The sequence below is a fragment of the Gymnoscopelus microlampas genome, assembly GCF_963454915.1.
Source record: "Gymnoscopelus microlampas genome assembly, chromosome: 16".
In the NCBI taxonomy this organism is placed as follows: Eukaryota; Metazoa; Chordata; class Actinopteri; order Myctophiformes; family Myctophidae; genus Gymnoscopelus; species Gymnoscopelus microlampas.
The window spans coordinates 44,898,833-44,915,396 of NC_139953.1; the positions used below are offsets into that span (position 1 = coordinate 44,898,833).

Sequence of the window (16,564 nt, forward strand, 5' to 3'; positions counted from 1 at the left end):
GATGAAAGTCTCCATACAGTTATGTGTGAAGTGGAAGCCATGCTCAACAGCCGCCCACTCACTACAGTATCAAGTGACCCCAACGACCTGGAAGCATTAACACCGAATCACCTGTTATTGCTTAAGAAACAGTCGATCCTTCCACCAGGAGTGTTCCAGGCCGCTGATGTGTATGCAAAGCGCCGTTGGAGACAAGTACAGTACTTGTCAGATCTATTTTGGACTAGATGGATAAAAGAATACCTACCTCTTATGAATGTACGTCAAAAATGGAACCGCATCCGCAGGAACTTTGAAAAGGAAGATATCGTGATCATTGCTGACACGAATGCACCAAGAGGATCCTGGATGTTGGCTAGAGTCCTGGAAACAATGCCAGACTCAAGAGGACTTGTGAGAAGTGTGCGTCTTCAGACAAAAACCAGCGTACTTGAAAGGCCCATCAGCAAGATTTGCCTGCTGGTGCCAAACTCAAATTAAGAACTGAAGATTCAGACAGGCCTATACACCATGCCTGTTTCCCACCTCACAAGTATTTATTTGATTTAGTTTTGAACATTTTTGTATGGCTCCAGTTTTGATTTTGTATTGTTATTAGAGCCTGCCCATAACAATAGGGGCCGGTTATGTAGGAGCCATTTCATTTGATTTCATATTTTTTGACTGAATGGCGCCCCCACTGGTCGCCTCGAAAAATGGCACCATGATTCCCTATTAATCAGGCCGCAGCTGTGTGTAGCAGGACGCCAGAGGAGAAACAGATTTTCAACCGCTCGCTCGCTCGCTCGCACCATACACACACAGCGCAGATCATGAATGAAAGACATTGAACCGAATTATTTTGAGTTTATTTTGAACCTTTATGCTGCGCCTATTTGTTTTGAAACCCTTTAGTTAAAGTCTGGAGCCTGTTTCTTGTTTTCGTTGTTTGCACCCCGCCCCCCATATTATTTGAAACTTTTACACTACTCATTCCACAAATCATTGAAATCAACCTGTTCGAATCCATGAAGACACAAGAATCAACAACATCAAACAGTGAGTAACAAGAGACAGCCCAAGTCAAAGTGTTGAGCGCGTTTTAGACGTATTCTGGCGAAGATAGGCATATTGGCCCTACAGTAACAATTGGATAGGACACTTACACAGACAGGACAGATAGGACACTTACACAGACAGGACGGAAAGGACACTTACATAGACAGGACGGATAGGCCACTTATACAGACAGGACGGATAGGACACTTATACAGACAGGACGGATAGGACACTTATACAGACAGGACGGATAGGACAGTTATACAGACGGATAGGACACTTGTGTCATGTTACTATGACACAGTAATATGTTCTATTTGTTGTAAGAATTAGAACATAAGAATTATAACATTCCCAACATTATTGTTGTTATTGTCTCCGCCAGGAGACATTGTTTTCACTTTCCGCCAGGAGACATAACATTGGTCAAGCCTCACGTGACACGTGACAATACGGTGAAATAGTGTGATCTGATTGGCTAGTGACGTATAGCGGCCTATAAATACATGTGTTACTTTGAAAGAGTCTTAGCCTCTTTCAAAGTGAGGTAAGACAGGAATAATCACGAAATGGCTGAGAAATGGTGGATACTGTAACAATTGGATAGGACACTTACACAGACAGGACAGATAGGACACTTACACAGACAGGACGGATAGGACACTTACATAGACAGGAGTGATAGGACACTTACACAGACAGGACGGATAGGACACTTACATAGACAGGACGGATAGGACACTTATACAGACAGGACGGATAGGACACTTATACAGACAGGACGGATAGGACACTTATACAGACAGGACGGATAGGACACTTATACAGACAGGACGGATAGGACAGTTATACAGACGGATAGGACACTTGTGTCATGTTACTATGACACAGTAACATGTTCTATTCTTTGTAAGAATTAGAACATTCCCAACATTCCCAACACAAGTCTGCTGGCGGAGACTTGTGCTCCGAGGAGCACTTTTTCTAGTTTACATTTTGTCCTGTTTTTTGCAAAGTGAAACATTCTGTTTGATCGTTGTTTTGATGCATTTATTTGTTACATGATTTCATATCCTCACTGTCGGGGCAGAAACCTTCACTCTTCATATTTTATATTTTAACCACGCAGACCCTCATCTCAAAATATTGTTTTCCAGCAGGGACCCACAGAAGCAAAGATTTTAGTTAAAAATGTTTGCTTTAACCCATAAAAAATATATATATATATATATATATTCAAAGATTTGCAAAAATGTTCTCGAAAATAGCAGATCTAAAAGCTTTTTTTCATACACGGTTTCTACCCGACAGTGACGATATCCAAGACATCGCTATGCATTCATTCAGTCTCATTTTATCCTCTCATGCATCCATCCATCCATCCATTTTTAAATGTGTTTTTTTCCTCCCGGGACCACCACCCCCCCCCCCCCCCACCTCAGCCATACTTCCCTCAACACCTGTACCACCTGCCACGGCCCTACATGACCTCCTACCCACCTCCACCTCCTCCTCCTCACGCACCACCATCATCGCGCCTCCTGGCCTCCCTCAGGAACCCAGGGGGGGGACTCGTAAGTACACCAGGGTGTAGGAATGTAGAATTAATTAACATAGATTAATAGATGTTCAATATAGATTTAGAGATGTCACCATTTTACCACCATTTAACAATTTACAATTTAGGCATTTAGCAGACACTCTTAAAGGAGTAGTTACCCCGAAAAAAATACTTATTTTCTATCAATTACACACCCCATGAAGACTTTTTTTTGTTTTCTGTCGCATTCCTAAGCCAATAATTTGATGACTGACGGTCTCTCCGGTAGGAGACTCAGTAAGAGACTCTTTGAGTCTCCTACCAGAGAGACCGCGCTCACCAAATTATTGGCTCAGGAATGCGACAAAAACAAAACAAACTCCATGAATTCAATACTTCATGGGATATGTAATTGATGTAAAATAAGTACTTTTTTGGGTGAACTACTCCTTTAATCCAGAGCGACTTACAGTAAGCGAGGTAAAACACGAGGTAATACATCAAATACAGAGAAGTAATAATCTAGGTTCATAGGTAAACCAATAACCTATCATCAGTCTAAACCGAATAATATTTAAAAAACAATTCTGTACATTGATACTAACAAACAATGACGACAAATGAACCTGGTATCTGTCTAAATAACATGCAATCTAAATGACAATTTAACCTTTGCATAAGCCTGCAAGGTTAGGGCAAAGTGCTAATGGGCTACCACTAAAGGAGTAGTGCAAAAAATAGACCATCGATGTCCGTCCGTCCGACCGTCAGTCCAACACTTTGGTCACACACACACACGAACGCACGCACGCACGCACACACACACGCACGCACGCACGCACACACACACACACACACACACACACACACACACACACACGCTCTTCTACCTGTTCAAAATAAAAAGGCATGCTTCTTCTTCTTCTTCTTCTTCTTCTGTTAAAGACGCTAGTTTCTTCACCTCCATTATTTTCCTCCTGTGTTCTTCAGCGGTCACTCCACCTGTCTCTCTCTCTCTCTCTCTATTTCTCTCCGCTGGTCTGTCTATCCTGATGCAGAACTGTGCTTTGTCCATTTCCCTCACCTGTCTGTCTGTCTGTCTGTCTGTCTGTCTGTCGGTCATCGTCTCTCCATGCAGTATAAGGTGTCCTCTTTGAAAAGGAATAAGCAGGTATTGGAACCCTCTGACCTTTTGACCCTAACACTGGCTTATCTTGACCTCCCTGCCTCTCATGCTGCCCTGTGTTTCCAACCTGTGTTCTGAAGTAACCCCTGACTACTGACTACACTTCCCAGCATGCACCTCGGGACAACTAGTTAGCTTCTCCTTAAAGACAAAAACTCCTTTTGAAAAGGTTATATTTGAACAGCTCAGAGTGTGAAAACGCACTAGTCTTTGACTGAAAACTATACTATACTATATTATTGTGTACTATACTATACATAACATAAAATACACTCAAACCTGAACCTAATATAAATGCAGTGGAAATACATTTTCCTCCAATGTGTTTTTTCCAACAAAAAATGTTACCTTGATTTTTATTTTGAAGGCAAAGCCTTTCTGTAGTGACATGACACAGTTTCTTGAACATCCGTTCTCGTCCTCGTGTATAAAATAGGCTTCACCATACAGTAGACATTATGTAAGGTTTCCTCTCTGAGCCGTTCAGATGTTTGATGAAGACCTTGATGCTTTGCTTCCTTCCAATCTCTCTCTCTCTTGCACTCACCACACTAAAATACTCAGTGTTCATTTAACTCTGAGCGTGTGCACAAATGGAAGCAAATGGACCATTTGTACACTTCAGAGTTGGAAACGGTTAAATGAACAGTGAGTATTTTATTGTGTAAACTCACACACACAGACACACACACACACACACACACACACACACACACACACACACACACACACACACACACACACACACACACACACACACACACACACACACACACACACACACACACACACACACACACACACACACAAGGACATAGGCACCGGACATGTATATATTAATGTATTTAATAAATACATTGTTTTAACAACTTGTTACATTGCAAAATACCCTCAGGCACTAGGTGCCGGCATTACTTTATGAGTGGTACTTCTGTATAGACAAATGAACCTTTAGATTATGAATTAACCTTTGATTAGACAGCTAGAGTAAAGAACTGCAGCGATATGTGATTCCTGCTGTACATTATTGAGTTACTTCTGACATAATCTATCACTAGTATATTTTTCACGATAACCGTTCCACATGAATATGTAGTTTGACAACTTTTTGCGCCAAAAATTACACAGGCACCGGAAATGCACCGGAGAGTCGGTTTCAGTTTTTGTCTACTCTAGCCACCTCTGGTGTCAACTCACCTCTTTTTAGAACTATAGACTTTAACACTATACATATATACATACATATCGTTGCTGTCGGGTAGAAACCTCTTATCTCCATCTCCATATTTTAACTTTTTGTCTTTTTTCGTAAGCTAACAACCTACTCGATCATACGATAGAATCACTCAAAAGTAGGCTGCACTATAGCCTTCCTGCTTTCGTGTATAGAGGGGCGGGCTTAAAATCAGCGTGGAGAGAATGCGCCTGATCCCATTGGTTCACCTATCTGTTCGTCAACTGCCGCCCCGTCAACACAACATTACGAGCGGCGCCCACTGCACTCTGGTTGGTTGGGGAAATGAAACACTTCCTATACCGGGTACACCGACGCGCTGGTCCAGGCTTTTATTTTTTAGCAAAACTAAACAATAAAAGCCTGGAGATCGAGGCCACTCAAAAGTAGCAGATCCGCAATTCGCGTCGCTTTTCAAGCTTGCCGATCTGCTACTTTTGCTGCTTTTGAATTTGGATCCTGAAAAGTAACAGTTTTTGACATACTGTATGAGTTTTCCACCCGACAGAGAAGATATATATGTTCATACACAGTCATATTCCATCCATTCATTCAAATAACTGAGTAATTAGCTCAATGTAGTACAACTTAACACAACTAGACTAGTTGAACCCTCCTACGTCTTGTGTGCGTGTGTACGTGCGTGTGTACGTGCGTGTGTACGGACAGTGTTGTGGTGGGGTGGATGGTATTTGAACCTGTGATGTGCTGGTGTTCCACAGGGCTCTGCGTCGGTGGTGTCCGCCACCCCTGCCATCCTGCTGAGCACCATGAGCACGGACGCGGTGTGTGAACGCGTGCGCCAGATGGAGGGCATCGACCAGAGCATGGTGGCACCGTACACCGCTACCATCAAGAAGGTACGCGTTTCAGTTCATCTATAACACCTGTTACTGTTACAGTAGCTCAAAAATGTAACCTTGTGTGAAGTATAATTTAAAGGTTTCATGACGTGCTGGCTTACATTACATTACATTACGACATTAAAAGTCTTTATCATGGTCCTTCAAACGTGTACTAAAAGGTTTTAACTGAAAAATCCACTCCAGTGAGCCATGGCAGGTTCTTTTCTCTCTGTGTTCTGAAGCTTTTTCAGCTTCAATGAAAAAAAAAAACTATTTGCCTGCGGGTGTCCCTGTTGAGGGATTTTGCCTGTCAATCATCGCCCAATCGCAATGTCATACACAATGCATTCTCACTCTCAAGACGTCAAATGAGGGACAGTTTCGGATGGATTGGACCATACGGCAAAGCTTTGACGTGTTGGGGTTACCCACAACGCTGCATGCAGACTGGGGGATGATGATTCACGATTCCGTCCCTATTGGGACGTAACTCGAACGGCGCCGAGTCGGCTGAAGCGGACTTTGCAACGTTGCGACGTTTGGTCACATCCTGTCCCACGAAGTCACTATAGTACTACTTGGGAGTGAGAATATGTTGATATTGTACCATTTACCATGGAACAATATAAAGTGCTTTAGTCAGAATCAGAGTGAGAACTTTATTGCTGTCTGTTTCAGGCTAACGTAAACGGCAGGGTTCTGACTCAGTGTAACATCGATGAACTGAAGAAGGAGATGAACATGAACTTCGGGGACTGGCAGCTGTTCAGAGCCACGGTGAGCTTATCCTCCCTCTATGTGTTTGTGCCGTGGTTTCTAACCCATTAAAGGGATGGTTCACCCAAATAAATATTTTTTCTATCGATTAGTCTCCATGGAGACTTGAATTCATGAATATTTTTAGGTTTTTGTCGCATTCTTAAGCCAATAATTTGATGACCGGCAGCGGTTCCGGTAAGAGACACAAAGAGTCTCCTTTGTGTCTCCTACTAGAACCGCTGCCTACCTGATCATTAAATTATTGGCATAGGAATGCAAAAAGACAAACAACATATCCATGAATTCGAGTCTCCATGGGGTGACTAATCGATAGACTCAAACTTTTTCATGTCAACAACCACCAACATTGTATGTATTTGGCTGCGAACCCCCATCTCAAAATATGTTGCTCCAGGGGACCCCCAGAAGCAAAGATTAGAGTTTAAAATGTTAAAACAGTGGTGGGCAACTTTGATGATGGAGAGGGTCACTATATTCCCACACTCACTCCATTAAGTGAAGGTGGGGGCCGCATGTGGCCCCCGGGGCGCCAGTTGCCCATGTATGCTTTAAAAGATAATCTCATTGTGTTGTGTGTATAGGTGCTGGACATGCGTATGATGGAGAGCCAGGTTCTGCACGAGGAGGCTCCCAGCGAGCACGGCAGCAGCGTGGCCGCTCACGGAGGAGGGGGGGAGGGGCCGGGGAGGCGCGCCTCGGCCCCGCCCCTGGCGGGAGCGACCAATCCGGACGGCACGTCGCCCATGTACAGCTTCAACCTGAGCTTCGAGGAGCTCAGCAATGTGGGGCTGGACGAGGCCCCGCGCCACGGGAACATGCAGTGGACCGTGAGTATCTCTGCTCCAATGCTCTAATGACATGGGGGGGGGGGGTTCTCAAAGTGGGGACTGTCGAGTTATTTGGCCTTGGACCCCCATCTAAAAGGTTTTGTGACAGGGACCCCCAGAAGAGAGGATTTATGTTCAAATTCATTCTAAATTATTCTAAATTTCCCAAACATTTTCAATATTTTTCACAAAAAATCTAAAATAGCAGATGTACGTCACGAAGTGACGCGCTGTGAGCTTGTATATCTGCTATTTTTTAATAGCCAACACATAAATTGATTAAGTGGTTAAAATGATTGTGACTGTATGTTTACTACTTTTGCTGGGGACCCCCACCGCTCTAAGAAGCCATTCTAAAATCCATGGTAAACCACTAGCCTGGGACCAGACGAATCTGCCAGTGCTCCGTTGTGAATCCATTTCCTGCTCCCGAAGTCTGGGGTGACCAATCAGGGCCCAGTATACAAATATGGGAGACTGTAATTGGTAGTTGGTTGTAGGTCTAACCAATTGAAAAAAAAAAATCCTCTCAGAAGCACCAGACTCATATCCACGCAGTGATTTAGTCTGGCCACGCGAGGCTAGTAAACCACCGCCTCTAGTGGCGTATTGCTTCATTCTACAGCGCCTTCCTCCAAAGCTCTTTACAATGTGTGTGTGTGTGTGTGTGTGTCTCGGTCAGGTGGGTCCCGCTCGCACGGCCAGCATGACCAGCCTGAACTCCCAGGAGTCGTCCAACGACATCGTCCAGCTGACCAACAAGCAGCAGGCCGAGTACCGCAACGCCTACCAGGAGTACATCGCCCAAATGACCACGCTGGAGCTGGCGGAGGCCGGCGGGGCCGCCCCGCCCGACAAGATGCCCGTCCAGCCCCAGCCGGGACAGTTCATGACCTCCTCCAATGGAGGAGGAGGAGGAGGGACGGAGGACAGGAACAACAAGGAGGGAGAGCAGGACGGGAGGAGGAGCAAGAGAGCAGGAGGAGGAGGAGGTGGAGGTAGGAGATTATACAATAGTGTCGCCAGTGTTGTCATGTCTGCTTATTATAAGCGACGTTGGGCTTGTTTTCCCGTAAAGTCGCTTGTGAATCGTCTCTGTCGGGTGGAAACGTCATTATGTCCAAAACTGTTACTTTTCAGGATTCAAATTCAAGCTCAAGCTCAAGCTCAAAATGTGTGTCGAGCTTGTAGATCTGCAACTTTTGATGCCTTTGTGTGACGCTGTAGTATGATAGGGCGTTAATTTATGATAAAACACAAAAAGTAAGAATACGGAGATAGGAGGTTTCTGCCCGAACAGCCATGAAATATTGGTAGTTGCGTTTTTTTTTGAGGAGCTTGTTTCTGAAGTGTTGTGAGGTGACCCATTGTGATCTTGAAGATTAGGTTTTTTTTTTTTTACTCATTCACTGCCATTTTCAGTGTTTTCCCACTAGATGCCAATTCAATTTTTTCAATTCAATTTTATTAAAGTGTCAAATCACAACAAGTTGTCTCAAGACACTTTACATGTAGAGAAGAGACCCGACATCCCACCCTGAGCAAGCAATTTTGTGACAGTGGCAACGAAAAACTCCCTCTTAACTGGAAGAAACGTCAGGCAGACCCTAGGCTCTAGGGTGGCGGCCTTCTTCCTTGACCGTGTCGGGGGAAAGAAGAGAGAGAGAGGGAGAGACAGAAAGAGATACAGTGCAAGTAGTAACAATAACAATAGTAGCACATATAAAAGATAGTATATGATAATATAATATAGTACAGCAATAATGTGTATGCAGTATATAATGGTATAATATAAGAATGTTAAGATAATATACAGTATAGTGTAGTGGTATAGTGTAGTGTAGTAGAAATCCACGGTCGTGCTCCATGGAGAGGCCCGGTCCGCAGTCATAGTCTTGAGCCGCAGCTGGGGGTCCGTAGTGACAGTCCATGGACCTGCGACGTGGGAAATAAAAGAAACTCCGGGGAGCGGGTCCCAGGTTGTAGAATTAGTGGCAGGCCTTAAAGCGTGAATCCGTACAGGGTTAATTACGATTGTACCAATGGGACACAAACCCACACAACCAAAGGGAGGACGAGAAGAGAGAGGACGAGAGGAGAGAGGAGAAAGGGGGAGGTGGGGAGAGGAGGGGAGAGAGGATGACTATAGGGTGACTGAGTCTATACACTTCAGCTATAGGCTTTATCATAGAGAAAGGTTTTTAGTCTAGTCTTAAATATACAGAGTGTGTCTGCTTCACAGACTGAGACTGGGAGAAGGTTCCACAGCTGAGGTGCCTGAAACTTAAATGCTCTGCCTCCTGTTCTAATTTTTTGGGGGTTTCCTGGAGCCGTAAGCATTTTTTCATACTGTGAACGCAATGGTGTTCTGGCTGGTTTATAGGGCTCGATGAGTTATTTGAGATATACTGGTGCCTGTCCATTGAGAGCCTTGTATGTGAGGAGGAGAACTTTAAACTCTATTCTGTATTTAACCGGGAGCCAGTGCAAAGAGGCCAATGAAGGAGTGATATGATCTCTTCTTCTGGTTCCTGTCAGTATGCGCGCAGCGGCATTTTGGACAAGCTGCAGGCTACTTACTTGGGCAGCCTGATAATAAAGCGTTGCAATAGTCCAGCCTAGAAGTAACAAATGCGTGGACAAGTTTTTCTGCATCCTTTTGGGACAGAATGTGCCTAACTTTTGCAATATTACGCAGGTGAAAAAAGGCATTTCTTGAAATTGGTTTGATGTGGGACTGAAAGGACATATCTTGGTCAAACGTGACTCCCAGATTCTTTACAGTGGCCCTGGAGGTCAAGGTAATACCATCTAGGGTAAAATTTTCATCGGCTATTTCATCTCTGAGGTGCTTAGGGCCACTGTTCTCTGACACATGAGTGACCATTTAATCCTCAGACACACAGATCCAGGAGATCACGTGATCCCAAGATTTCCTCCTCCATTCACTTCCTTGTTAATCGATTTAGAAAGAAGCCTGCATTTCGCCTCCCTGGTTTTCCTCTGCATTTTTGACGAGACATGCTGTAGTTTTCCTTGGAAGCACAGTGAAACCCCCCCCTGTTTAGCTACGATCGGGGCATTGATCATACTGGAGATAAATATTAATATAGTTGAAAAGGTAAGGAAATCGAGAAATCACTGATAATTTATTTATTTATAAGAAAGAAAAAACGGTGTGCTTCCTCTGGATGCCTTCTTAGTTTAGGCAGTGGGTGCTCAACTATGTATATAACTCAAAACAAAACCACTTAAGTGGAAAAAGCAGCACTCCAAAATAAATACTGCAAGACAGTGGCTCAGATGTTTCTCATGTTATTACAAATACATATACAAATATTTACTCTGGCAGTGAATGAGTTAATGGGGGAAAATCTTGAAATATTTTGAATATAATACATTTGCATTAATTTTTAGCGGTGCCAACCGCTCTACGTTTGACTCTGTCTGCGTGTCCGTCCGTTTGTTTGAGCACGGGATGAGCACGGCAAAGAACACACATACAAACACACGCACACACACACACACGGACTTGGAGATTGCCTATGCCATCTCTCCTCTCATTGGCCATACGTGCCACTGGTTATCAGAGAGGGGTCCAGGGACCCCCAGCGTATGTTATGTCCGTCCGCCCGTATGAGCACAGGATGAGCACGGGATTTTAAACAGCTATAACTCCAGTTTGCAGCATGCCACCAAGTCCAAATTTGGTATGTGGACTTAGACCACCAATAGGGATGAGCATGAATTGCTGAAGCCCCGCCCCCTCTGTCTTCCCATTGGCTGGCCTTTAAACAGCCATAACTCAAGTTCGCAGCATGCTACGGAGTACAAATTTTGTACATGGACTAAAACCACCAATAGGGACGAACTGTAATTAGTTATGCCCCGCGCCCCCTCTGTCTGCCCATTGGCTGGGCTTTAAACAGCCATCATTCCAGTTTGCAGCATGCTACCAAGTACAAATTTGGTAAGTGGACTCAGACCACCAATAGGGATGAACTGAAATGAGTTAAGCCCCGCCCCAAAGGCACCGCTTCCTTCACACAGGGTGTGATTTTTTTAACACAGGTGGTGTAGGAGTTAAGGCCGTAGCTGACAGCACTGACTTCGGCACCAACGGAGCAGAAGCTCTGGACCCCATCACCGAGGAGGACGAGAAGACGGCCGACCACGGCTCCTCCAAGTCCCTGTTGAACCGTAAGACCTCCGCAGAGAGGCTGTTCCAGGGGGTCAAGACCCCCGGAGGAGGGGGACCCAGATACCAGGTATACAAAAAATAAAAATAAACAAGAAATGACACAGTCATATTATACCAGCTTGCTGCCAGCTTTTCTTTGTGTCTGCAGCAGGGGCAGCACAACATGTAAACAAATGATTCAATTCAAATGCGTGGGTTTGTGTTCGCTGGGGCCCCATGGCCGTAAAAATGACGATGAAGGTGTGTGTGTGTGTGTGTGTATGTGTGTGTGTGTGTGTGTGTGTGTGTGTGTGTGTGTGTGTGTGTGTGTGTGTGTGTGTGTGTGTGTGTGTGTGTGTGTGTGTGTGTGTGTGTGTGTGTGTGTGTGTGTGTGTGTGTGTGTGTGTGTGTGTGTGTGTGTGAGAGAGATGAAAAAAAGTGATGTCCTGGAACACAAACACACTCCACATACAGTACAGCATAATTCCAAACTCCACTGGAATTGATAGTTATGTTGCGACAACTTGCGAGCAGTCACCAGGGCAGGCAGGGCATGCCATAGCATGGGAGGACGACCGCCGTTCAGAGTATGGGAAGTCTCCCCATTGGCTTAAAGGACAGCCACTGGTGAAGAAGTCGAAAATGTGTCTCATAGGTGTTGAGCCACTTTCAGCCGGGACTTCAGCCTCAGCAGACACGGTCCCACATGTTCTACAGAATCTAGACCATCTCTCTTCTCTTCTCCTCTCCTCTCCTCTCCTCTCCTCTCCTCTCCTCTCCTCTCCTCTCCTCTCCTCTCCTCTCCTCTCCCTCCAGAAACTGACCAGCGATGACGAGGAGTCGGAGGAGTCGGACAACGCTCCTCTGCTGCTGAAAGACGGAAAGAAAGCTGTGGATCCCAAACAAGCAGGAGGAGTAGGAGGAGGCTCCCTGGCACTGAAGGGGAAGGACTACCTGTCGGACACGTCCATGTTGGACAAGAAGGACTCGTCTGACTCTGGGGTCCGCTCCAACGAGAGCTCCCCCAACCACTCCCTGCAGGACGAGGAGGCTGACCTCTCACAGCTGGACAGAGCCAACCTGATCGAGGTACGAGTCCCACTTTAATGTCATCTACAGCCAGGGGTTCCAGTCCCACTTTAATGTCATCTACAGCCAGGGGTTCGAGTCCCACTTTAATGGAATATTTTGGAATATTTGTGACATAAAATAAGGCACAAGTGATTAAAACCAGGAAAGGACAAAAATATCAGTATGTCACATCATAATGATATCCAGAATCCCAGATGGTATCTGGTGTCATATCACGATAGATATAATCACACCAACCTCTTCTGACAAGAAATATGTGGGATGGAAATATGTGATTAATGTCATCTAATCTCTTGCTGTTTCATCTTGCATCGTCTACTTTCTCCCATCCTTTCGTGGGATCAAATCTTCATCATGTCATGTCATTTTGCCTCACTTTCATGCCAACGTGATACAAACATCTCCATGCTGTTTCATAATGGTTCCATCTCTGCTCACGTCGACTTCTTCATCTTCTTTCTGCTCGTTTCAATTTCATCTCATCTCAACCGATGTCCTAATCGTCTCATCTCGTTTCATCTCTGCTTGTGTGTGTCACCCTGTCTCATCTCGCTTCGCCTCCTTTTCTCATGTCGTGGCATCTCATCAACATGTAATGTCTCCTCCTGTCTTGTTCCACCTCCTTTCATGTCCTCTCACGTCGTCATCTCGTGGTTGTTTTTCCTCTCATTGTCGTCATCTCGTGGTTGTTTTCCTCTCATTGTCGTCATCTCGTGGTTGTTTTCCTCTCATTGTCGTCATCTCGTGGTTGTTTTTCCTCTCATTGTCGTCATCTCATGGTTTTCCTCTCATTGTCGTCATCTCGTGGTTGTTTTCCTCTCATTGTCATCATCTCGTGGTTGTTTTCCTCTCATTGCCGTCATCTCGTGGTTGTTTTCCTCTCATTGTCGTCATCTCGTGGTTGTTTTCCTCTCATTGCCGTCATCTCGTGGTTGTTTTCCTCTCATTGTCGTCATCTCGTGGTTGTTTTCCTCTCATTGTCATCATCTCGTGGTTGTTTTCCTCTCATTGTCATCATCTCGTGGTTGTTTTCCTCTCATTGTCATCATCTCATGGTTTTCCTCTCATTGTCCTCATCTCGTGGTTGTTTTCCTCTCATTGTCATCATCTCGTGGTTGTTTTCCTCTCATTGTCATCATCTCGTGGTTGTTTTCCTCTCATTGTCATCATCTCATGGTTTTCCTCTCATTGTCCTCATCTCGTGGTTGTTTTCCTCTCATTGTCATCATCTCGTGGTTGTTTTCCTCTCATTGCCGTCATCTCGTGGTTGTTTTCCTCTCATTGTCGTCATCTCGTGGTTGTTTTCCTCTCATTGCCGTCATCTCGTGGTTGTTTTCCTCTCATTGCCGTCATCTCGTGGTTGTTTTCCTCTCATTGTCGTCATCTTGTGGTTGTTTTCCTCTCATTGTCGTCATCTTGTGGTTGTTTTCCTCTCATTGTCGTCATCTCGTGGTTATTTTTCCCGTCATCATCCCAGCTGGATGAGGACAGCACATCCAGGAAGAGCGGGGGAGGAGGAGGGGGGTTGCCTGTCCTTCCCAGCAGCCTTAGCGGCGCGCTCCAGGACCCGGCCATCACGCGTATGTCCATCTGCTCTGAGGTGACCGGAAATACCGCTCTAATGTCTGTCTACACAATGTTATGTCTTCTGTTGTCTCATCCACTCTACTGTCTGTCTACACAATGTTATGCCTTCTGTTGTCTAATCCACTCTACTGTCTGTCTAAGATGTTATGCCTTCTGTTGTCTAATCCACTCTACTGTCTGTGACACGGTGTTATGCCTTCTGTTGTCTAATCCAGTGGTTCTCAAACTTTTTCATGTCAAGGACCCCCAGATTGACACTTATTAGCCTGCGGACCCCCATTTGAAAAGATATGCCAGGGACACCCATAAGAGATTTTTACGGCTCTAGCAGTGATTCTCAACCGTTTTGGACCCCGTGTTTGACATGCATTAGGCTACGGACACCTATTTAATGGCATTTCTTTCTCTGGGACCCCAATTTATATTGTAAAATCAATGTTAATTTAACTCTGAGAGTATGCAAATGGGACCAAATGGACCCGTTAGGGTCCATTTGGTTCCATGTGTACACTCTCAGAGTTACAGCGCCATAAGGGTCTATTTGGTTCCTAATCTATCATTTAGCTGGGGACCCCCTGGAACTACGTCAAGGACCCCTGGGGGTCCCCGGACACCACCTTGAGAACCAATGTAGACTCTACTGTCTGTCTACACAATGTTATTCCCTCTGTTGTCTCATTCACTCTACTGTCTGTCTACAAGATGTTATTCCTTCTACATTAATTTGCCGATCTACAAGCTCACAACGCGTCTCCGACGCGTTGTGAGCTTGTAGATCGACTATTTTCAGTACAAAGTATAAATCAGGCATTACTTTTGGTTGACCAAATCAACTGTAGATTTAGTCGACTAAAATCGTATAACATATAGTCGACTAAAACTAGACTAGAACTAAAGCATTTCAGATGACTAAAACTAAATCAAAATTTGCTGTCAAAATTGATACTGGTAGATATTAACCCCCGGTTGTACCTTTAACCGATTCAGGACCAGTGCAGCCTGCTGGCCAGCAGCCCAGAGGAGAGCTGGCCCTCCTCCAGGAGCTACAACCTGAACCGCACCCCCAGCACCACCACCCTCAACAACAACAGCAACAGCAACAACCGCCCCCGTCAGCCAGCAGGGGACGCCACCTCCTCTGTCTCCTCCACCCCTACCAGTGACGTCATCATGTCTCCTGGCCAAGGTTATTCATATATTTATATGTATATATATTATTTTTGTATTTTTCATTAGTTTTTATATGGATTTTCTTTTTTATACGTCATCATTTTCAATGTCAGTTTAGTTTTCGATTCGTTTTTAAAGCAGGTTTTGCTAGTTTAGTTTTTATTTTGTGAAAGGTTTAGTTTTAGTTTAGTTTTTATGAGTTTTGATCTGTTTAGTTTTTGTATAGTTTTTTGTAATATGGGGTAGTCAGGGGCTAGTTTAAAAAAGCTCAGAGAAGTAGCTATAATCCTTTTTGTAAAGCATTGTTTTTAGTTTTTATGTCAGTTAACTAAAAGTTTTTTTTAAATTATTCTGTAATAACCCTGTCCTGCACTCAATCTTCATTCTTTCCTTCCTTATTTCCTCGTTTAATTCCTTCCTTCCTTCCTTCCTTCCTTCCTGCTCCCTAGGCTCCACCCCCACCGGTGGCGTCGTGACCAAGGCCGGCCCCCACAACGAGAACGTGCGCGTGGTGCACCTGAAGAGGGGGCTCAAACCCGGGGACCCCCCGGAGATCTGCGCCGTCTCCTCCGATACCGTCACCTTCGGCGAGGAGAGGGAGAGCATCCTTTGAGGAGGAGGAGGAGGAGGATGAGAGAGAGAGAGAGCACTGGGGTTCTGCGTTTCTGTGTTCATGTCGCTGGCCCGTAAAAAGCAAACAGCACTAGATACTATAGGTTCGGAATCCGGAACCGGAGGAACTGGATCCGACATTGAGGAACCGGATTCCATCACATTTAGAACCGTTTTATCACACTGTCAGTGGTTCTCAAACGTTTTTTTTCTCTTTTTTAAGGACCACCATAACTCTGAGAGTGTACAAAATGGAACCAAATGGACCCTTATGGGTCCATTTGGTTCCATGTTGTACACTCTCAGAGTTACAGACCTTGTAGAGGTCCATTTGGAACCCCCTCAAGAGACCCAGAGGATCCATGTACCTCACTTTGGAGAACCACTACAATATACAACATACTGTTTTTATGAACTGTATTTATGAATTTGTGTTTATCAAAAATTATAATGAAAGCCAAAATCAAATATAT

At 44.8% G+C, this 16,564-nt stretch overlaps 1 protein-coding gene across 4 annotated transcripts in view; it reads left to right on the forward strand.

The window, feature by feature from the left end:
- Positions 1–16,312, forward strand: part of LOC311063680 (kinase D-interacting substrate of 220 kDa B-like) — a 63,067-nt gene extending 46,755 nt beyond the window's left edge. For 2 of the 4 annotated variants that reach the window (XM_084083214.1, XM_084083215.1), the window contains exons 26-36: positions 2,481–2,612; positions 3,717–3,749; positions 5,721–5,858; positions 6,522–6,620; positions 7,205–7,450; positions 8,133–8,448; positions 11,522–11,718; positions 12,447–12,719; positions 14,200–14,322; positions 15,297–15,495; positions 15,929–16,312. In XM_084083214.1, the coding sequence (XP_083939340.1) occupies positions 2,481–2,612; positions 3,717–3,749; positions 5,721–5,858; positions 6,522–6,620; positions 7,205–7,450; positions 8,133–8,448; positions 11,522–11,718; positions 12,447–12,719; positions 14,200–14,322; positions 15,297–15,495; positions 15,929–16,092 (1,920 nt within the window). In that variant the 3' untranslated portion in view covers positions 16,093–16,312. The remainder of the gene's footprint in view (positions 1–2,480; positions 2,613–3,716; positions 3,750–5,720; positions 5,859–6,521; positions 6,621–7,204; positions 7,451–8,132; positions 8,449–11,521; positions 11,719–12,446; positions 12,720–14,199; positions 14,323–15,296; positions 15,496–15,928) is intronic. The other 2 variants (XM_084083217.1, XM_084083216.1) reach the window with 2 other exon arrangements.
- The last annotated feature ends 252 nt before the right edge of the window (positions 16,313–16,564 follow it).